At 39.5% G+C, this 23742-nt stretch overlaps 1 protein-coding gene across 1 annotated transcript in view; it reads left to right on the top strand.

Annotated features, from left to right (window-relative positions):
• The window catches only part of PDE11A (phosphodiesterase 11A), a 390916-nt gene that overhangs the window by 213838 nt on the left and 153336 nt on the right, over positions 1 to 23742 (top strand). The window contains exons 7-9 of the mRNA XM_044242405.1: positions 7433 to 7508; positions 10490 to 10557; positions 11300 to 11392. Coding sequence (XP_044098340.1) covers positions 7433 to 7508; positions 10490 to 10557; positions 11300 to 11392 — 237 coding nt within the window. The remainder of the gene's footprint in view (positions 1 to 7432; positions 7509 to 10489; positions 10558 to 11299; positions 11393 to 23742) is intronic.

The raw sequence follows: 23742 nt of genomic DNA, 5'->3' as shown, positions 1-23742 counted from the left end.
TATATATAGTTAAATATATCATAGATTGATGCATGAGCATATTATATATCTGTAGGAAAAGATCAAGAAGAACTTACACTAAGTTGTTCATAGTTGCCATGTCTAGAGAGATGACAAGATTAGAGATTTGGATTTTATTTTTACTTAAAAATTTCACAAGTATTTGTATTATTTTTGTAATTCAGTAAAATTATAAAGCTATTTTAAAATTTTAGACCCTTTATGTCTTATGTGAAATTATATTCTGCCAGGCTATTATGAGCCCTCTAAAAACCATAAATTATTACTCAGAGCCAGAAGTGAAATAATGCAAGATTTCTAAGTAAATTAACTTTCCTTGCCATATCTTTGGGGAATTCAGATGGTTATTCTCTATTGCCCTAGCCAGCGTAGAGTACTGCCTGGATTTTATCCTAGGGTCCTTCTTTGCCTGAGACTGTCCCAACAGCATGTGAATAAAAAGGCTTTACAGATGAGTTGCTGCAGTATCAGGTGACTTCTTGGAGTGCATCTTCTATTTACAAATACAGTCACCCTGAAACAGTTATTCTGGTCTTGCTTTTAGCTGGCATTGTGCTTATGAATTCAACTCCCAATAATTAGTTGTGCTCTAGTGCATTATCTGTGACACTTTCTCCCTTTCTTTTCATACTAGATTCAAAAGAATACCTTAAAACAAAGACACTAATGCACAACAAGGCATTATTTAGTCATTATAAGCTGTAATATTCTATTGCTTAATTTAGGATTTCTCCCCATTTGTATGGTCATGGAGAGAATTTTCAGAGTCATTACGTATGGAGTTAGTTTGTACTCTGTCTGGAGCAGGAATGAACAATTGGACCCAACATTTAAATAAGAAAGGTTCGGCAAGTGGGGGGAGTTGGGGGGAAATGGCAGAAAGTAACTAAAAAAGTAGGGCAGGTCTTATGCATGGATGGTTTGGTGATGTATGTATTTGTTAGAAATTTAGGAGCCGTGGGAAACCTATCAGCACCCAGATCTCCTCTGCCATGGGTGGCTGATGCCCAAAGTTACACTGTTAAATCTAAGGTGTCATGACCCTAAATCTATCAGGCTTCAATCCCAGTTTTTCCATATGAAATTCTTCCTCTGGTTTTTTTTTTTTGTTAAATTACTAAGGCCTGTTGAAGACAACTCAATATTTCTTGCCCTTGTCATGTAGCACTTAAGGATAATGGGGCTCCAGGCTCTAAGATCCTTTGACTTAGCACATTAAAGCCCATTTCACTTGTCAGAGACTCATAGCCAAGCAGTCCCATCTGGGATGCTGAGTGCTAGCCCAGCAGGACAGTTCATTGTCTGTTTCCTATAATGCCTTTTGGTCTATCAGCTCTGCTGCTGTCACAAAGGAAATGCGCAAAATTGAAACCATTATGTGATAGAGCTCCGTGGATCTGCTGAAAACCATTTGCTTACCAGCAACCACTCAGTCGCTGATACTTAGTGTAAGCCAGTTTGAGATACCTCCCGGGTAGCAGGGTTTGAAGACTGGACAGTGGATGGAACAATTCCAGATGACCAGGAAGGTGAGGAAGGTTAGGAGGATTACTAAGACTTGACTAAGGTATAGAATGGGGTAGCTGTGTGCAGTGAAGCAAATAAGGGTCGTCAGAGTGGAACAGACTTCGCTGCGTAGGTGGTGAATGCCTCAGTTCTAAGCCCAATGGTCAGTGATTTTTCTAGGAGTACTTTGTCAGAAATTTAAGGAATCATTTGTAGGTATGTCCTAGAAGCCATTAGGACTGATCCTATGTGTAGGTAAGGTAGGCAAAAAGAAACTGCCTCTCTACTGTTTCAGAAAAAACCAAGGGACTGACGTCAGAACATCTCCACACTCAGCTTGTCCTAGTGTCAGAATTTCTTTGGTAGACTGACATTTGGGAGATAAAGTATTGCTTTAAATTATTGCTGGGGCGCCTGGGTGGCTTATTCAGTTAACCATCTGTCTTCGGCTGGAGGCATAACCCTGGCGTCCTGGGTTAGAGGCCCTCCTCGGGCTCTGCACTCATCAGGAGTCTGCTTCTCCTTCTCCCTTTGCCCCTGCCCGTTCTCCTGCTCATGCACTCTGTCTCTTTCTCTTACTCACTCTCTCTCTCTCAAAAAAATGAAATATTTTATTTATAAATAAATACAGACAGACAGACAGACGTATTACTAAAATTGCACCTACCTTTGTAGGGAAAGGAAACACATTGAAAAATAAAGAATAGTGTTACAGTACCACCAACTCACTTAACTTTTCCGTTGACTGCCTTTGAGGCTGGAAAACATCACAAGTGTATTTTGATGGCTCCAAGTAGATGCATGTACTGGAATGACCCAATGAGGACACTAGAGAAAATGTTTAGGTATACACATCTTTAATTAGAAAGAAGTAGGCACTCCCAGACAATATGTTTGAGCATAGCCTTCTAGAAAGGCTGCTTAGTCTCACAGGGTCTAACATCTGGGACTCTAACGATGTGAGTTTTGAACTGAGAATGTTTGGGAACCCTGTGGAACAGTGGGGCGGATATTTGGGGGCAGGTATTCCTCTCAGTATTAATATTTGCAATGTTAATGTTAATGTTAATTAACATTTGCAACATTAACATAAATGTAATATTTACACTTGCAAAACACCTTGCAAATTTTGAAATCCTTTCACACATATTCCTACAAAACAACTTGGAAAATAAGAAAAAGCACAAAGGAAAAAAGATGAGAATTGGCTATAATGCCAAAATCTGGAGACAGCCAGTGTTGACATTCTGGTGTGCACGAGATAAATGTCAATAACAAAACTGAGACATAGAGAGGTTTGGTGACTTGGTTGGGGTGAAGAGGCCAATAGATACTTTTGAGCTCCATGCACTGATATGATCTGAAGACCTGGGTTATCTGATGAACAGAGATGATTCTTTCCTTCCTACTTCGCTCCTGTTTGGGGTTCATTCTTCAGGTGTCTGGTGTTTCCTTTGATGGGCTTCATCTCTTCTCCTTTAGCCCCTGCAGAGGACGATACATGCTTTCAGCCCTTGCTGTTTCGTTTGGTCATATCGACTAACCATTTTTCAGAAACAACAGCATTGCCACCGATAGACAAGTTGGTGGGGGGAGGGGGTTGCCTTAATGATCTTAAAATCAAAAAATTCATCCTCATCATATTCTGCTGTGCTTTCTCCCCATCTCCCGTCGTGCTGGGCTCATCAAGCCTGCTGATCATTACCACGCTTTCTTCCTTTTTCTCATTGCCGATTAGCGTCGGCTTCCCTTCCTTCCCTCAGCTGCAGTGGGAATGATTTAAAGACATTCTCAGCTTTCTCTTTTTGCTCCTCCTGTCCTCTTGTGTCAAGCCTCCAGTGTTGGATCTGTGCAACTCCACTCTCTCCGTGTGGCCTTCCTCTCCTCTAGAATTAACCACTTGAATTCTGTCTCTCGTCCCATCCTTTCTTGCCTTGCCTGTCTTTGTCTTCAGTCATCCCATTTTTGCTGCTTCAATGACCCATTTTGGGGGGCTTATCCTATTTGACTATGCTGTAAAATTTGATGCTATTGTTCCACGTCAGTTCTATTTAGAAAATAACTTTCCCCCTGTCTACAAGTAATTCATTATCCAAAATTTAGAAAGCAGAAATAGTAGTTTAAAAACTCCCCTAGGCAGAATTCTTTCACACTATATACATGCATCAAATCATCACGATGTACACACTGAATATGTTATAATTTTGTCAATTTCACCTCAGTCAAACTGGGGAGGAAAAGTGGTGGCCAGAACTGAGCAGGGATGGAGGAATGAACAGGTGGGACAGAGAAGTTCTGAGGGGCATTGAAACTACTCTGTGTGATACTGTCACAGGGGATACAGGCCATTACGCAGTTGTTAAAACCCGTGAAAAGTACAGCTTCAAGAGCCAACCATTATGTGAACTGGGGACTTTGTAGGAAAAATGATTTATCAGGATGAGTTCATTAGTTGTAACAAATGTAGCACACTCGTGACTGATGTTGATAGTGGGGAAGGCTAAGGTGCACGTGTGGGGCAAGAGATGGGAACTCTCTGTACTTGCATTCATTTTGTTGTGAACTTGAAACTGTTCTAAAAAGAAAAGTCTACTTAGAAAGTAAAGAAACAGAAATTCCCATAGGCCAACAATTCAGAGGTAATTACTGTGGTTATATTTCCAGGATTTTCCAGCATACATGATAACTGTTTGTATACCTACAGATATCCACACTATTAACACTTGATGTATTAAAAATGTCCATGTTTAACAAATATTCTTCTATAGCTTGATTTACATTCGATGGATAACATTCCATTGTGTAGATGTGCTGTGCTTTCCTTAACCAACTCCCTAGCATCATCATTAGTAATGCTATGATTTACACCTTTCCATGTAACTTTTGTGTGTAGCTATAATAGCTACCATAAAATAAATTTCTAGACACAAGGATTGATGGGTGGAAGGATATTTATACTTTTTAGAGTCTGGATACACATCAATAAATCTGTTTCCGCAAAGGCCGTAGCAGCGTATTCACACATTAGAAATGCTATAAAGCCTTAAGTTTACGAGCATGAGCTTTGGAGCTCTTTTCCATCCCAGGCACTGACCCAGTCATCTTCATTCTGCCCAAAATACCAGGTCCCCTCCAGTTCAATTTTCATCCTTTTCGCCTTTTCCTTGCGCAAGCTCTTCCTTGGTGATTTTACTCACTTCCTCCAAACCAGAGGCTGATGACTCGGAGACGAGTGCCTCAGCTCCCCCCTCTCCCCCACCACCATCTCAATTGTAACTTGAACTCAGAATCGTTTTGCTCAGACTGTGTTCCCCACATCAGGGAACTCCAGCTGCTCTTACGCAAACCAGAAATTTCCATGTTATCCTTGGCAGGGATGGGAGAGCCTCCTCAGAATAAGAAATTCTTTGGGGGGCACTACAATCATAATTTTTGGTAAACAAAACTCTCTCTTATTTCACTGATCAACAGCCTGAGGTCTGTTTTTCTCACCACCAGCCTCTCGAGCTGTCTCTGTCCTTGTTTCTTTTACTCACCGCATGTTCTCGTCTGAGGAACCTCGTTCCTCAGCTGCTTCGGATCTCCCAGGAAAGGTTAGAGTGGGACTTCGGCTGGCCCAGATTTGGCAGAGGCAACTGTCCCTCCTTCTCCGTGCTGGCTCGGGACTACCAGCCGCTGTGTATGACACTCAGCAGAACAAAGCAGACCCAAACATTCTAGCGCTGCTCTGGCTAGCCCAGGTCTGCAGCTGATACCTCCCAGACCTCTGTACAATGGACCTCCTCCTTCCTGCTCCCTAGCATTGCTGTAAGTCAGACTCTATCGAGCCTGAGGGAGAGAAAGAAAACCACTTTGTCTCTTCTGGACGATAACTCTGATGGATGTGTTTGTTATTGCCTGACTTTCTCTGAACCAGTCTTTTCACTTTCAAGGCAGTTAATCTCTCTGGGTCTTACCTGGGAGGGAGGAAGTGAACAGTACCTACCTACAGGGTTGTTTTAACAAGTATGTGAGGTAACACCTGTGAAGGTGTTGAACCCAGTGCCTGACAGGAAGTGAACATCCAGTGAATGTTAGCTCAGCGTCATCAGCGCCATCAATGTCCTTGACCACACACTTGTAAGGATCTAAAGCTACTCTTGATTTCTTTAAACAGAGTTGTTGGCTTTTCTATAGTATTTTGAAATTGCTTTACTTGGACCCTTATTTTATCTTAACTGTTTCTATTTTTACCACACCTTGAGCTCCTCACACAATTGTTTAAATTCATTTTTGTGGGGCACCTGGGTGGCTCAGTGGGTTAAGCCTCTGCCTTCGGCTCAGGTCATGGTCCCAGGGTCCTGGGATCGAGCCCCACATCGGGCTCTCGCTCAGCAGGGACCCTGCTTCCTCCTCTCTCTCTGCCTCTCTGCCTACTTGTGATCTCTGTCTGTTAAAAAAAAAAAAATTTAAATTCATTTTTGTATCCTCAAAACCGAGCCATGTGTGTGGTGCATAGGAGGTGACAAATAAATAGGTGTTAGAAGAGGCTTGACTCTTAGCTCACACTATTCTCAAAAATCACTTTCGGTTTGATCGCAAATCTAAATGTGAAAGCTAAAACAATAAAGATTCTAGGGAAAGAATTGGAAAATATCTTCATGAGCTAGGAGTAGGGAAAGATTTCTTGAACAAAACCAAACAAATACTTTTAAAAAAGAAACAAGCATACTGGTATCAAGAATAGAAGATATCTGGAAAATTAATTTCTCAGAGGAAAACCAAAACAATCTAAAAATATTCTTAATAAAATAAAATAAAATAATCTTAATAAAATAAAAATAACAAAAATAATCACCTAAACATTTAGGAGTGTAAATGAACTTCCGATTTCAAATGTTTAAAATATGTAGCTCTTAACTTCTACAATGAACATTTAAAAGTACCTTTTTTATCCCAATAACCATATAAAACCTTGATATCTTGTTTTTTTCTTATAGTATTGGGATGACATGTTGATCTTTCTCACTAGATATCAAGGTCATATGAATTTGCCAAAACCCTATCAGTCTTTAGTAGTTCTTATCTAACAGTTAGATATGGACCATTAGTTTTAATATTAAGTGGAACTTATTACTGAATGAATGGTTTTTGGTCCTGGTAATTACATCTTCATATTTTAAATATGTCATCTGACAGTCTAGAGTATAGAAAGAAGATCTCTGAACCTCTACATTTCTCATATGTTTTGGCAACTTTAATTTTTTGTGTATGACTTTATAATATATATAATAAATTAGTGATGTTAAAAATATAGAGTACTGGGGCATCTAGGTGGCTCAGTTGCTTAAGCGCCTGACTCTTGATTTTAGCTCAGGTCATGATCTCAGTGTTGTGAGATTGAGCCCCCCTGGGCATGGAGCCTGCTTAAGAGTCTCTCTCTCTCTCTCAAGACTAAAAAAATAAATAAATAAGAGAGAGAGAGAGAAGTTATTAAAAGTATATATGCATATGGTAACATTATAGGCTCAAAACATTTTCACTAACAGATGTGCCCAATCAAAGAGAGTTGGCCACTAGTTTAAATAAAATGTTTTAAATACTCAGGGCAGAAACAGTTTCTAGAATTTTTGTCTGGTGGTATGATCATGATCAAGAGTTTTACATTCAGATCTCTGTGGCTGCAGGGATTGGGGGAGGTAGTGTTGTGTAGGGACTTTTGGTTTATTCATATTTGGTTGGGGCTTGATGTTTATTGTGATGTTTTAAATTAAAAGAGTCAGGTGAGTATCTGCACTAAAAAATAGATTATAACTTGTCTTTTTTAAAGTTATTTTAAAATGTCTGTTATGAAGAGTGGTAAGCTGTTAAGTCAGAAATGGGTGAATAATGTTTAATTTTAATTAACTACTTTCTTATATCCTAGGCTGACCAGATATCAGGATTTCATATAAGATCTGTTCTCTGCGTCCCTATTTGGAATAGCAACCACCAAATAATTGGTAAGACATTACCTAAATAGTTCAAACTTCTTTTTAACTTCTTCTTTTTTTTTTTTTAATTTTAAATTTTAAGGGAGGGTGCAGGTGAGGGGCACTGGGAGAGGGAGAGAGAAACTTAAGCAGACTCCATTCTGAGCGTGGCGTTGATGCAAGGCTCAATGTCACGGTCCTGACATGATGACCTGAGCCAAAACCAAGAGTCAGATGCTTAACCAACGGTGCCACACAGTACAAACTTCTTTTATAAAGAAAGACAAATTTACTTTAAAATATACCACATCTTTTTTTTAACCTGTTCCCCCCTTTTGCACTTGATCTTAGCAAAAAGGCCAAGAAGCGATAGCTGCTCCCCTCTTTTATGTCCAGGACTCATCAACCTAAGTTTCATTCCCTCACATCACCTCATAGGTGTAGACTTCTGATGAATCCACATGAGCCAGAACAATGAACAAAGATTTATTCTTTAAACCAATAATTTTGAAGTTGGAGAGGATCTCAGAAATCAACTGATAGAGCTCTCTTATCTTACCTTGTGGAAATCGAGGTGGGGTGGGGGAATCCCACAAAGACCAGAATAAAGTCGCAGAATGTTAGTTGCAGGATCAGGGTTACAAGTCAGTCTGTCCCAACTCCTCTACAGATGTTCCCACTACATCTGTGTGCTTACGTCTGTGCTTTTATAGGTGGAGTACATGCAAAGGAAAAGAACATGCATTATTAGACATATACTGTGCAGCATCTTTCTGTCTGGATGATTCTGAAATAGGTTATACTTGACCCAGAATAACAGAACTGTGGGCCAACAGTTTCCAAGTTTTTCTCCCTCCTTTGCTCCTTTCCCTCCCCTCAGAACCTCTATCAGGAAAGTATTAAATCTAAGAAAGAAGTCAGTGGGTAAGGTAGAGAAGTCATAAAGAGTGGAGGTGTTAGTTAAAATTATTGAAACATAATTAAAGCATGATTTTTTTCTAAGAGATGTAAGGTAATTAGTGCATTGGCCTTTCTTTGTTTCCCCCCAACATTGCCTATTAAACTGTAAGACCCTGCTACTTATCAAAAGATTTAGTATTCTGGAAATATTGTCAAGGCTTGGACTATAACAGAATTTTTTCCATCAGTTCGCTTTTTGCAGAAAAATTTTTCTACATCAATGAACATAAAGAATGTTCAAAGATTTGGGAATTTGAACCCCTAGTACGAAGCACTGAATTGTATCATGTATACTTTTAAATATATTTAAGTTTAAAGAGAAGAGGAAGTGCATAAGAAACAGTGTTTCTGTGCTGTTGATGTCCAATGGCAATCTCAAATACAGTCCTAGCTTTCATTCCTAACAGTAAACATCTATTATTCTTTCAAAATCAAGACTGCAGGGGCGCCTGGGTGGCTCAGTGGGTTAAGCCTCTGCCTTCGGCTCAGGTCATGGTCTCAGGGTCCTGGGATTGAGCCTCACATCGGGTTCTCTGCTCAGCAGGGAGCCTGCTTCCCTTTCTCTCTCTGCCTCCCTCTCTGCCTACTTATGATCTCTATCTGTCAAATAAATAAATAAAATATTTAAAAATAAAAAAAAAATCAAGACTGCAGTTTGCCTTTTACATGCCAAAGACTTCTGTTTGATTATATACATCATACACACATCATTATTTAATGTCTTCTAGCATATGATGACTTACTACCTAGTGGGAATTTAGGTGTTTTAAAAAAATTCAAGCATGCTTTAGAATTATAACTGTGTTTGGTTTGTACCAAATGGGGACATGGGAGAATGCTTTTCAAGATTGTTCAGTTTTTCTGATTAGAACTGTATGTTTTGAGTCTTGCCCCAAAACATCTGGTACAGTGCTAGAAATGAACTTGAGACAGAGGAAGTACATAGGAATTAAGTTTGCTAGAACCATATGTACCCCATCAGTATTAGGCAGCAGAACTAACATTTTTGTTCTTTTGAAGGTTAACTGCACCACCATCCCCCATATTTCTTGAATGTTCACTCCATGTGAGCAACATGCTTTAAAACATTCAAACATTATCTCATTTCATCTTCATAACCTCTGAGATAGTCAACATTTTCATCCCCATTTTGCAGATGAGGACTTTCAGGGCTCAAAAATGTTAGGTAACACCTGATGGTGGAGTTGAGATGTGAAATGAGACAGTGTGACACCAGAGCCCATGTTCTTTTTTTTTTTTTTTTTTTTTCTTAACTGAAATATAATGTATTTTTTGTTTCGGGGGTACAGGTCTGTGATTCATCAGTCTTACCAATTCCCAGCGCTCGCCATAGCACACACCCTCCCCTATGTCCGTCCCCCAGCCACTCCATCCCTCCCATCCCCCTCCACTGCAGCAGCCCTCGGTTTGTTTCCTGAGATTAAGAGTCTCTTGTGGTTTATCTCCCTCTCTGGTTTCATCTTGTGTCATTTTCCCCTCCCTTTCCCTATGATCCTCTGTCTTGTTTCTCAAATTCCTCAGATCAGTGAGATCATATGATAACTGTCTTTCCGAGGCCGTGTTCTTAATCACAGTGCCATCCTGCCTCACTCAAGCACTGTGTTCCATAGGGTTGAAAACATAAAAAATTACAGATACCTATGTATAACACACATGTGTATACACACAGTTATTAACACTCAGTGATACAGCTAATTGCATATATGTATATATGCATGTGTATATATGTCAGATATATCCAAGTCACTGTGCACAGTCCTCTTGAAAACCATTTTTAAGGAATCAGACTGATGCCTGGTAGAACTCCAGGCTTCACTGTGACTCAGCTTAGATATCATAGCCTTGAAGATAGACTGCATCGATGTACCTCAGATCTGTCCCACGCGACAGCAGGCACTGGGGAGACCAGAGATTAAACTCAGTGTCTGAAGTTACCTAAGGGAGGTATCAAGTCAGCTGGGCTTTATTAGATTATAGTAACGCAGTGGCCAGTGCTAAAAATGACCACGTAAACCAAACTCTTCCCACAGGAGTGGCTCAAGTGTTAAATAGACTTGACGGGAAAGCTTTTGATGATGCAGATCAACGACTTTTTGAGGTAAGAAAATAAATTTGTGCACCAAAGGCTAGAGCTGAGTCACCAATAGTCTCCTGGTGGCAGCTTGTCAAAATCTGTCAAGAGTGTGTGTATAGTGGCAAGACCGCCAGCCAGCTCCACTGCATGCTCGGTCATCTCCTTTCTCGGGTTTTCAAGCCTCCCTTTATTCCAATCTGCCCTCTAGCTGGAAAGGTTGGCCTCGAACAGGCATCCTTGTACACTTTGCACCAACAAAGTAGCCAACATGGAAACCCCATGATTATTTTTCCTCTAGGAGACAATACCTCACAGCTTCTTTACAAACTGGTTCTAGATCTATCTTCCTTCCTTTTAACATTTACCTAATGGGTACGCCCACTTGGTTTCCTCACCAAAATATTTTATAGCCTAGCCACTGAAAGAGGGTGCTTTAGTTTAATGGAATGAAATTACTCAAAACCAGTCCACAACCTAAATAAATTAAGAGCACATTTGATAAGACTATAAGTATGTTTTAAATTTATAAAGTCATTTCTTCCCCAGGACATTATATTAATAATTTTTTCTCATGTGCAATGTGAGCTATAAAACTGTTACATGACAATAGTAATTAAGAATTTTAATGTGCATATTTCCCCAAGGCCTACCTCTGTGTACAATAAAGTTATATTTTCAGACCCATTTCTGATGACTGCCTGCTTTCATATTAGATTATACCAATGAATTATTATAATTTTTAATTAGTGGGCTTTCTCTTTCCTAGGCTTTTGTCATCTTCTGTGGCCTGGGCATCAACAACACAATTATGTACAATCAAGTGAAGAAGTCTTGGGCCAAGCAGTCTGTGGCTCTTGATGTAAGTCAGTATTTTGTCCAAATCATATGCTTTAAAAGCCCTCATTTTATGAGAGAGAAAAAGTCCTTATTATGGGACTAATTTCTCAATTTTTAATTACCTATTCATTGGGCTTTAGTTATTTTAGAGTCATGTGTTTGAATTTGATGAAAGCCACTAACCCTCTCTAGGACAAGGACACATATGCACACAATTTTGCATACAGTCTTGGGGAATTCACAGATTCCTTAAAGGCCATTCATATGTTGCACAGTTAGATATAGATTTTATGTGTTAGGTTTATTAAAAGTGATGATGCAAAAATAATTTGTTAGGATTTATTTAAAATCAAATGCATTATGAACTTACTTTGAATATGTAAAGGCAGTCTGGAAATTCACAACTTTTCTTACCATAGAAGAAAACGTCACTGTGAAGATATGTGACCCAAGTGAGGGAAGCTTCTGTCATTCTCCAACTCCCCCGCCACAAACACGTACACCTCCCACTGAGAACTCTGACCTATTCCCCAGACGTAAACTGCCTCTCCCCTCAGACTAAGTCTGAAAACAGGAGTTTTCCTCTCAGTCCCAGCTTGCTGCTTCTTCTCAAATGGTACAATGTTCTCTTAAAGTACTAAGATGTTGAATTCTACTTACAGCATTAGAACAGAAACTTAAAGATTTAAAAGTATCCTGCTCCAAAACCATTATTTTTTTAGCAGCAATCTAAATCTATAGCATTTTTCTTATTTAATTTAAATTCAATTAATTAACATATAATACATTGTTACTTTCAGAGGTAGAGGTCAGTGACTCATCAGTCTTATATAATACCCAGTGCTCATTACATCATGTGCCTTCCTTAATGTCCATCACCCAGTTACCCCATCCCCCCACCTCCCTCCCCTGGGTTAACCAGTAAACCATGGTTAAGACTCCTATGGTTTGTCTCCCTCTCTGATTTTGTCCTGTTTTATTTTTTTCCTCTCTTCCCCTATAATCCTGTTTTGTTTCTTAAATCCCACATATGAGTGATATCATATGATCATTGTCTTTCTCTGATTGATTTATTTTGCTTAGCCTCTGGTTCCAACCACGTTGTTGCAAATGGCAAGATTTCATTTTTGTTGATGGCTGAGAGGTATTCCATTGTTTGTGTGTGTGTGTACACACACACACACACACACACACACACACATCTTCTTTATCCATTCATCTGTCGAAGGATCTCTCAGCTCTTTCCACAGTTTGGGTATGGTGGACATTGCTGCTATAAACACTGGGGTGGAGGTACCCCCTCAGATCACTACATTTGTATCCTTTGGGTAAATACCTCATAGTGCAATTGCTGGGTCATAGGGTAGCTTTATTATTATTTTTGTTTGTTTGTTTCTTCATGTCTCCTTCCCATTACTTGACTGGGCTATTTGTTCTTTGGGTGTTGAGTTTGATAAGTTCTTTACAGATTTTGGAGATGAGTCCTTTATCTGGTAAGCCCTTTGCAAATATCTTCTCCCATTCTGTAAATTGTCTTTTGGTTTTTTGACTACTTCCTTTGGTGTGCAAAAGCTTTTTATCTTGATGAAGTCCCAGTAGTTCATTTTTGCCTTTGTTTCCCTTTCCTTTGGAGACGAGTCTAGCAAGAAGTTTCTATAGCCAACGTAACAGAGGTCGCTGCCTGTGTTCTCCTCTAAAATTTTGATGGATTCCTGTCTTACATTTAGGTCTTTCATCCATCTTGAGTCTATTTTTGTGTATGATGTAAAGAAATGGTCCAGTTTCATTCTTTTACATGTGGCCGTCCAATTTTCCCAACACCATTTATTGAAGAAACTATCTTTTTTCCACTGGACATTCTTTCCTGCTTTGTCAAAGATTAATTGACCATAGAGTTGAGGGTCTATTTCCGGGCTCTCTATTCTGTTCCATTGATCCATGTGTCTGTTTTTGTGCCAGTACCATAATATCTTGATGATTACAGCTTTGTAATAGAGCTTGAAGTCTGACATTGTGATGCCACCAGCTTTGGTTTTCTTTTTCAATGTTTCTTTGGCTATTCAGAGTCTTTCTGGTTCCATACAAATTTTAGGATTATTTGTTTCAGCTCTGAAAAAAGTTGATGGTATTTTGGTAGGGATTGAATTGAATGTATAGATTGCTTTGGGTAGCATAGACACTTTAACAATATTTGTTCTTCTAATCCACAAGAATGGAATGTTTTTCCATTTGTTTGTGTCTCCCTCAACTTCTTTCATGAGTGTTCTATAGTTTTCCGAGTACAGACACATTGCCTCTTTGGTTAGGTTATGGGTTTTGGTGCAATTATAAATGGGATCTACTCCTTAATTACTTTTTCTTCTGTCTCGCTGTTAATGTATAGAAGGGCAACTGATTCCTGTGCATTGATTTTATATCCTGCTGCTTTGTTGAATTCCTCTAGGAGTTCTAACAATTTTGGAGTGTAGTCTTTCGGGCCTTCCACATAGAGTAGCAAGGCATCTGCAAAGAGTGAGAGTTTGACTTCTTCTTTGCCATTGAAGATGCCTTTTACTTCTTTTTATTGTCTGATTGCTGAGGCTAGGACTTATAGTACTATGTTGAATGGCAGTGGTGATAATAGACATCCTGGCTGTGTTCCTGACCTAGGGGAAAAGCTCTCAGTTTTTCCCCTTTGAGAATGATATTCATCGTGGTCTTTTCATATATGACTTTTTTTGTTATTGAGGTATGTTCCCTCTATCCCTACACTGTGAAGAGTTTTAATCGAGAAAGGATGCTATACTTTGTCAAATGCTTTTTCTGCATCTACTGAGAGGACCATATGGTTCTTGTACTTTCTTTTATTAACATGGTGTATCACATTGATTGATTTGCAGAATCCCAGCTGGTTTTTGATGCAAGATTTATTGTTTTCCCCAACTTTTGGTCTGTAGCTATCATCAAAGATTCTGTGAAGTACTTATTAAGTAGGACAGATAAAATATCACATAATACACGACATCATCTAGAACAGCACAATATAATACACGTGCAATCTTCAAAATATTCTGTGTACCAAGCAAGATATTGGTAGAAAGAAAAAAACAAGGGAGAAGATAAGTAGGCAACACGGTGGTACTTGCAGCAATTTGATTTAAGGTTTAAAGACATAAAATTAGTTCTTTACCAAAAACTTTTCTACCCTTAATTGGACTCTGAACTCTGGAAGCACAGGGAATTTATTTTTTTATAATCTTATTCCCAGTGCCTACCAGAGCACTTAGCACAGATAAGGCATTTATTAAATGGTTTTTGGACAGATGGAGGGAGAGAGGAAGGAAAGAATGGGAGAAAGGGATTCTCCTGCCCAGCAAAAGGAATTTTTTTTTTCTGGTTTTCCCACTGAGTTCTGCTTTATTTATATATAATATCTTTACAACAAGGAATAAAAATAATATCTTCCAGATGAATTAATAAACAAGTAAACTGTAAATATGCAACCTAAGAATCACTTATAAAGCATTAAGTTCTATGTGCAGAAGAATTTTCACATCCTACCTCTGTCACCTACCTCAGTTGTGAGAATTAAATGAGGTGATACATGAGATTTTAATATTCCATAAATAAAATTATAGTAATACCAAAAATTACCACATTATTGCTTGCAGTAGTATGTTCATTACCGAGAAATCACCATAGATTTTAAGAAAGAAAAGAGGGCAGGAATTTTGAACAACAAATGTTGTCACGACTCCTTCACCATCTTCAAATTTTGAACTCTACAGAGTTGCCTCATCCAGCTTCAGTTTCTTTCTTTAGTTTCTGCAACTTTGAAAAGGACACACTACACTAGTCCCACACAAACTTATTTCATCCTGTCATGTTACACGTCACACACAGAGCAGCTCCTACACACCCACATTCGAGCTCCTCACTGCCCCCTGGTGGATCTTCCTGCTGTTGAGAAGGGCGTGGGTTGAAGCAAGAGCTGCCATTCACCAATGAGAGGCAACACTCTCCCAAGGCCTAGTCCCCACCAGCCCTCAGGGAGCCACGTCTCCCTTTACCTACAAGGTGCTAATACAGCCACACTTTCCTCACCCAGGAACTGCTCATTTGGGTTCATAGTGAATACCCTCTTGTTTGTGCAACTCAGATACCTTCTATCCTTACACACAAAAATTATTACTGACACTCCCACATTTCCAGCCTGAGTCTGGGCCTCATGGCAGTCTCACCCTTTCAGAAGTTGCTCGTATGTGCAGTTGTATGTTCTGTGTGCTTGCCCAGTCATAACTCTGGTGCCACCATCGTGGTTTCATCCCTCCCCGCCCCACTCAACCCCTACCTCACAGATACCAAACTCTGATCTCTAATGATCACTGTGTTTTGGAGAGTTCCCTCATCCCACTCCCTCACCCAGGAATCCATATGCAGGAATATCTAGAAGAATGTCTTATCTCAGGGCTTTATGAAGACAAAAGATTTATTGAGAGCTACTAAACCCAAACTCCGAAATGAGATCTACATATACTATAATATACCTTAACTTTTGAATGAATATATATATATTTCAAAGTTATGTACTTATAAATACTATAGATGCACGTGAATAATAAAATTTTATGTAAATATTTCTATTAAAAACCTTTATTTATAACCAGCCTATTCCAGAAAAGAGTTTGTTACTTTATAGGAATGTAAATAATCCAGCAAATATTTTAAGGTAAAATAATAATGATGACACTAATAATAACAGCAGCAACAATAATAAGCAAGAGAGAGAGAGGACGCACAAGCCAGAGGGGACAGAACCACACATATTGCCATTCTTCTATCATCTCCATCCCTGCTTCCCAAGGACCTGGAATGACCCTCTCCTCTTTCTCTAGTGTAGCTAAGGAAAGACTCCCTGCTTGGATCTGGGCAGGTTCTTCTTCTACTTGTGTTGTCTCTTTTTTTACTTATTCTCTTCAGTTTTTTTTCCTGCTTGATCTTGCACAAGATCTTTGTCTAAATGTAGCTTTCCAATTCATAGATACATATACCATATATATATATAATGTCTTTGTGCAGTGTGTGTGTTTTTTTTCATTTGACAACAAGAGTGAAGAGAAGTCATCCATCCCACAGCTCCCACTGACAATAACCCTCCTAGAAGCCTTTCCCTCCCCAGAAAGTAGGCATGCATATTTCATGGCCTAGAGAGGTAATGTGAACACATTTCTTCCTGCATGTTCAGGAGACTCTTGAGAGCCAACACAACATTCTCTTGTTGTTGTTTTGTTTTGTTTCTTTTAATTTTTTTAAAGATTTTATTTATTTATTTAACAGACAGAGATCAAAAGTAGGTAGAGAAGCAGGCAGAGAGAGAGGAGGAAGCAGACTGCCTGCTGAGCAGAGAGCCCGATGCAGGGCTCAATCCCAGGACCCTGGGATCATGACCTGAGCCGAAGGCAGAGGCTTTAACCCACTGAGCGACCCAGGTGCCCCTTTTTTTTAAATTTTTTTTGAAGATTTTATTTCTTTATTTGACAGAGATCACAAGTAGGCAAAGAGGCAGGCAGAGAGAGAGACGGGGAGAAGCAGGCTCTCCGCTAAGCAGAGAGCCTGATGCGGGGCTTGATCCCAGGACTCTGAGATCATGACCTGAGCCGAAGGCACCCTCATTCTCTTGTCTTTTAAGAATCCTTTCTGCCAGGCATTTTTTATTTTTATTTTTTGAAGATTTTATTTATTTATTTGAGAGAGAGAGCACAAGAGTGGGGGAAGGGTCAAAGGGAAAGGTACAAGCAGACTCCCCACTGAGCGGGGAGCCCAAATGCTGGGCTCCATCCCAAGACCCCGATATCATGACCTTAGCCAAAGGCAGACACCTAAGCAACTGAGCCCCCCAGGCGCCCTCCCCCACTGCAGAAGGAGGCTGCTGCCTTTAAGCACCAGGCAATGCAGAGAGATGATTTAGAGCCCTGTCTTTGACATTGGTCTCATCAGTCTAGTTAGGACTGAATCCTGATTCAGGTGCTGTGGATCTCGGACAACTAAATTTCTCAGTCTTATTTTTTTCATATGTTAAATGGGTATGATAAGAAGGGTGTTTTAACAGTTAAATAAAACAATGCAGGGAAAGCACTGAGGGAGTGTTTAGTTACAGTAAGCACTTTATAAAAGCTACCTGTCCTATTAACCAGAGCACTTGCTACCCCCTAATCTGCACCAAGTCCTGAATGCTCAGACCAAGAGTTGCTGTAAAACTGTGCTGATTGAGGGGCTGGGGAAGAGATATAATTTTTTGCTCCTTTTAATGAGGAGGATCATTTCCTGCTTGAAGTTTCAACTACAAATAGATCCCTAATTTCCTAGATACTTGGCGCGCTCCGTGTTTCACCACTGAGCATCCCAGCAGTGTCATCCCTGCACCCTAAGCCTCACCCCTGCACCCCATGCTCCCCCTGCACCCCAGGGCTTACTTAATGCAGGCCCATTTTCTGTGGCTCCTGTCACCCTGTAGGTTTCTACAGAGAAGTCCAGGAGGTGTAACAAAATTTCCCATGTCAAAAATAGCCATGCAGGTCTTCGAAAGCTACACATCACCAAGAGTAAAGTCCCCACTAAAGACCTGCCAGGCTAGGGGTCCCTTCCCTGTTGCCACATACTGGCAACTTCAGCTCCTTTTTTTTTTTTTAAGATTTTATTTATTTATTTTTCAGAGAGAGAGAGAGAGCACACAAGCAGGGGGAGCAGCAGCCAGAGGGAAAAGCAGGCTCCCTGCTCCCACTCAATCCCAGGACCCTGGGATCATGACCCGAGCCGAAGGCAGACACTTAACCGAATGAGCCACCCAGGCGTCCCTTCAGCTCATTTTAACCTAATCCACATATGACAAAAAAATCGCAGTATGAACATACCACATACTTTCTTCTTTTCTGGCTTTTAAAAACTGAAGTGATTAATACATTGTCTGTATTTTGTTTAACAATTGAAGTATAAAACACTATTACTTTGATGACTGCTTTTCTTAATTTCTCATAATTTAGTTATGTAATTTGATTCTTAAAGTTCTTTTTCCTAAATATATAAAACTAATAATCTAAGACCCTTAGAGAGCAGAAATGCTCTTAAAGCTGAATAATGGAACAAAGAGAGGAATTTACCATAATTTTTAATAATTCTAATTTTATTATCCCGGGTTCCATTCTACTGGAGTGCCAAGAGCTTCACAGGAAGTGTACTAATGGATGTTCACATTTTCTGAGTGTAAGAATCCTATGATAAAAGGGGGAAACTTCACCTGAAAGTCCAGGGGACAAAGAAAATATAGTATGAAAGTAAATCAGAATATTACTTCTTCATTTTGAACACCAAGAATTATCCTTTGGGGTGTCTTTCATAGAAAATGCAAATAAAGACTCACCTGATACTGATGAGAAATTTTCCAGGAAATAGAAGTCTGTGTATTAAGGGACACCTTCTACCCTCCTATGATCAGAGGAAGGAAGGGATGAGGATCAGACAGAGGGTGTGGAAAAGGCATGTGCGATCAGAAGCCAAGCTCCATTGATTCTAGCTCCCCAAGTCCTCTCCCATCCATTTCTTCCTTTCAAATTGCCATAGCAGCCATCCCACTTAAGGGCTTCATTACCTCTTGACTGAGCAATTGTAATAGCCATCTATCTGTTCTTCCTAAACCTTATTTCAGATTGCATCATTCACTCACTCAGAGATCCTAAATTACTCCTCCACTACCTATCAGAGTACAAACTTCCTGGCCTTTGGGGCCATTTGAAAGTTCATACCAAGCTATCTTCCTACCCCTGGCTCTCATTTCTCTTTTCAGAGTATTCTATGCTACTTACAAAAAACTCAACTACCTCGTAGTCTCCAAATCAGCCACCTGCTTCTCTGCTGTCTGATCTTTAATATCATTTCCACCTCAGTTACTCTCTGTTCCAACTCCGCTGTCTCCCCTCAAAGTTGTTATGTCATTCAAAGCTGAATTTAAGTGTAATCTTTCCTATAAATCTTTTAAATCCCATGCTTACTTATTCCTGTCTTTGTCCTAGATTATAGTTAATTGGGAGTCTGTATGTTTTCCTCTGCTAGAACGTGTTTACATTAACGTACGTGATTATGTCCTAGCCTATTCTTTATTTCTTTCGGTGTTTTATAGAGAGTGGCACTCAACAAAAGTATATTGAATAAATGAATGCACGCAGCCACAGATAATTATTTTGGTCTGCCATGTCAACATTCCAGACGGAAACAGCTTGGGCTATGTTAGAAGAGCTGATGGTCACCAGCAGCGGTCTTGCTGGCCACTGACTCAAACAGCATACCTCCATATTCCCCTTCTCCTTTATAGGCCGCGAGTGTCTATTATTTCTATTTATTTATTTTGGCGGAGATCTCCTCCAGGATACCTTCTTCCCTGGGCTATTTCCTTAGATGATGATTAAGGGGCCAACCTGGCTTCCTGGAGGTAATTCTGCCATGCAAAATCTCCTAAGCTCCAAGGAGAAAAACTTCTCTAATGGGGTGATTGACACAACTAGACTCATAGGATGCTAACAGAATGTCACTCCATTCTTTTTTTTCATCCTTCTTTCTTTAGACCTACCCTCTTGAACCAACCTTCCCTACTCCTGGATGAACTCTCTGGCTCTCCTCTAGGCTTTCTAATACACTCAGATGTTAAATAGCCTCTGAGCGCCTCCCCTTCCCTGGGATCAGAAACTATGGTCAGGAGAGGGTCACAGTGAGCTTTTTTATTCTTCTTCACTTCACCTCCTTCCCAAGACAGGTGCAGGGAGCAAAATGGAAATAGGATAAAAAGCAAACTCTTACATGACCGGTGCTGTCCTAACCTGGTGTCAAGGCCCTCTGTGTCAAGCACCAACATTCTCTTTTTATTGTGAGTGCCTTTCATGAATTCTTCGAAGAGTTCTGGGGGCTAGGAATCTCCTGTTTACAGTCCCTGATGTGGGTTTACCTTTCCTGATTGACAGGTCATAATCCTTTCTCAGGCCCTGGTTTCCAGTGACCCATACAGATCTTTCCTCCATGGGGATCATCTCACTCCTTCAGAAAGTCCTCGTTCCTAGGATCTATGTTTGTTTTTCTCCTTTATTTATTGTGGTCAAATAAACACAACATAAAAAAAGTTTACCCCTTTTAAGTACACAGTTCACGGGCATTTAGTGCATTAACAATGTTGTGTAATCATCACCAACCAGCATCCATCTCCAGAACTGTCTACTCTTCCCAAACTAACACTCTGTGGCCATGAAATACTAACTTCTCATTCGCCTCTCCAGCCCTTGGCAACCACTCTTCTACTTTATGTCTATGAACTTGACTCCTCTAGATACCTCATTTAAGCAGATTCATACAGTATTGTCCTTTTATGACTGACTTATTTCCTTAGCATAATGTCTTTAAGTTTCATTCATGTTGTAGCTTGTGTCAGAATTTCCTTATTTTTTAAGGCTGAATAAAATTCCACTGTCAGTATGTACCATATTTTGTTCATCGGTTCATTGCTTCAATGGTCAGAGTCCTTTTAAGCCTAGTTATCTCTCATTGGTCCATTTGGCCTATGGAAATCACATATCTTTGACCGTTAGATTGAACAAAGTAGCCCTCTCCTTCTGCCCCTTAACCTTTAGAATTTTTATTTTTTTATTTTTTTAAGATTTTATTTATTTGACAGAGAGAGAGAGAGAACACAAGTGAGGGAGTGGCAGACAGAAGCAGAAGGTTCCCGGCTGAGCAAGGAGCCTGATGAGGGGCTTAATTCCAGGACCCTGGGATCATGACCCGAGCAAAAGGCAGCTGCTTAACCGACTGAGCCACTGAGATGCCCCTAGAATTTTTAGGCATGAATCAGTGACTAGTGTGTTCCTACACCACACTCTAGGAGTATACATATTGGGTTCTACACGTGGTTTTTTAAAGAAACCCTCAAAAAACCCTAATCAAAAGATTTTCAATATTGGGTCCTCTCCTGAATTGTTTCCCTTGTCTCATACAATGCAGAGATGGGGAATGAGTACCTTAGCTTGAAGGTAGCAGAAGTAGTTTGGAGTCATCTTCTTTCCAAGTCCTGTATTGGTAGCCTAGATGGCCTAGAACCTCCCTTTAGAATGTAGTGTCTGTTGTTCTCAACTATAAAGTCAGAGAGAAAGAATTCCATTTAAACATGCTATTATCTACCAAAATGACTTTCCAGACTAGGTTACTGTCCAACCATGATCCAGCTATGATCTGAATGATAAATGTCTACCCTTGGAAGATCTTTGTTTATTTGTAGGTTCATTGGCTATAGGTTATCGATTACAAGCCCAACTACAACACTCGGCAAAAGTAGAATTGTTCCCATTTGTAAAATCTTCTTTACTGAAAACATGTTGCATTGTATAAACACTTCTTTTTAAGAAAGGATAAAAAAGAAACCTAAATGAACTACTTCCCTGAAAGGGTTATATGGTCATTATTTCCCCATTGTAGCTACTACTATCTCTTAAGTTACTTTTAAAACAACATTTTGGAAACTGTTCTTTGTGAAAATTCCTGGCTCTTAACTGAACTGGTGTATAAATTATGATCAAATAATTGTGGTGGTTTTCTAAAAGGCCCTAAGAGAATAATCATGCCAACTTTCTTCAACTTCTTTGGGTATAAGGTACGGGAAAGACCAATTAAACAGATAGCATGAGCTTCTACTCTTCATTTGCTACTTTGAGTGGAGGGTTCAGACAGAAACCAGGGAAACAAATAGGGTGATTGATTGCATTTCTGTTGAGGGCTCACTGAAGAGGTTGGGCTTGAACTTTCAGGTCCAAGGCTATAGAGCAGGGTGCAGCAATTTCATTCTGCCCATCAGTGTTAAAAGCCTTCAGGGAGCAAAACAGAACCACTTAGTTGAGGCCAGAGCCCTTGTACACCAAGTCTCGTAATGCCCCCTGTACCCTGTGGACACTCATTTCCACTAAACCAAGTCTGCCTGAGGATCAGCACAGCAGACCCCTCCCCCAGAACACCAGCACAGCTAGCTCACACCAAGTTTATTGAGCATAGAGTGCTGCAAATCTTCAGCTCTAGGGAAAGTAGGATTGAGCTTCCTTTTTACTCTTATTCTTTATTTCTTTTATTTTTATTATTTTTTCATTTATTTTCTTATATTTTCCAATTCCCTTTAAATGTTTTATTTATTTTTTAAATTTATATAAATATGTTTTCATATTTTTAAAATTTTTGGTCTACTTCCATTTTATTTTATTTATTTTCTTTTATTTTATGTTTTATTTTGGGATCTAGATTCTTTTAACAAGCAGACCAAAACCCAGCCAGAATCTAGTTTTGTGTTTTGTTTAGTTTGGTTTGATTTTCTTGTTTCGTGTTTCTGTTTTTCTTAGGGTTTTTTGTTTTTTCCTCACTTTTTCTTTGTTTTTTTGCTTTGTCTTTGTTTATTTGTTTGTTTTGCTGGGTTTTTTTTCCTAGTCTTTTTTTTTCTAAACAAAATGATAAGATGAAGGAATTCACCCCAAAAGAAAGAACATGAGGTAGAACTCATGACCAGGGATTTAATCAATACAAGCATAAGTAAGATGTCTGAACTAGAATTAAAACAACAATTATAATGATACTAACTAGGCTTGAAAAAAAGCATAGAAGACATTAGAGCATTCCTTACTATAGAGATAAAAGAACTAAAATCTAGTCAGGCCAAAATTTAAAATGCTATAACCAAGCTGCAAACACAAATGGGGGCCATAAAAATGAGGATGGATGGAGCAGAGGAGCAAATAAGTGATACTAGAGATAAAATTATGGAAAATAAGGAAGCCAAAAAGAAGAGGGAAATAAGGGTAATGGACCATGAGGTAAACTTAGAGTACTCAGCGACCTGGTAAACTGTAACATTCATATCATAGGCATCCCAGAGGATGAAGAGAGAGATAAAGAAGCAGAAGGTTTATTTGAACAAATTATAGCTGAAAGATTCCCTAATCTGGGGAAGGACACAGACATCAAAATCTAAGAAGCACAGAGTACTGCCATTAAATTCAACAAAAGGTGGCCATCACCAAGGCATATCATAGTCAAATTAACAAAATACACAGACAAGGAAAGAATCTTGAAACTTGCAAGGGAAAAAAGGTCCTTAACGTACAAGAGAAGACAGATCAGGTTTACAATGGACCTAGTCACAGAAACTTGATGGGCCAAAAGAAAGTGGCAGGAAATATTCAACGTGCTGAATGGGAAAAATATGCAGCTAAGAATTCTTTATCCTACAAGGCTGTCATTCAAAATAGAAGGAGAGATAAAGAGTTTTCCAGACAAACAAGAACTATAGGAGTTCATGACCACCAACCCAACCCTCCAAGA

Source organism: Neovison vison, chromosome 3 (assembly GCF_020171115.1).
Source record: "Neovison vison isolate M4711 chromosome 3, ASM_NN_V1, whole genome shotgun sequence".
Lineage (NCBI taxonomy): Eukaryota > Metazoa > Chordata > Mammalia > Carnivora > Mustelidae > Neogale > Neogale vison.
The sequence above is the reverse complement of the archived record's forward strand: the minus strand, read 5'-3'. Positions and strand labels throughout refer to the sequence as shown.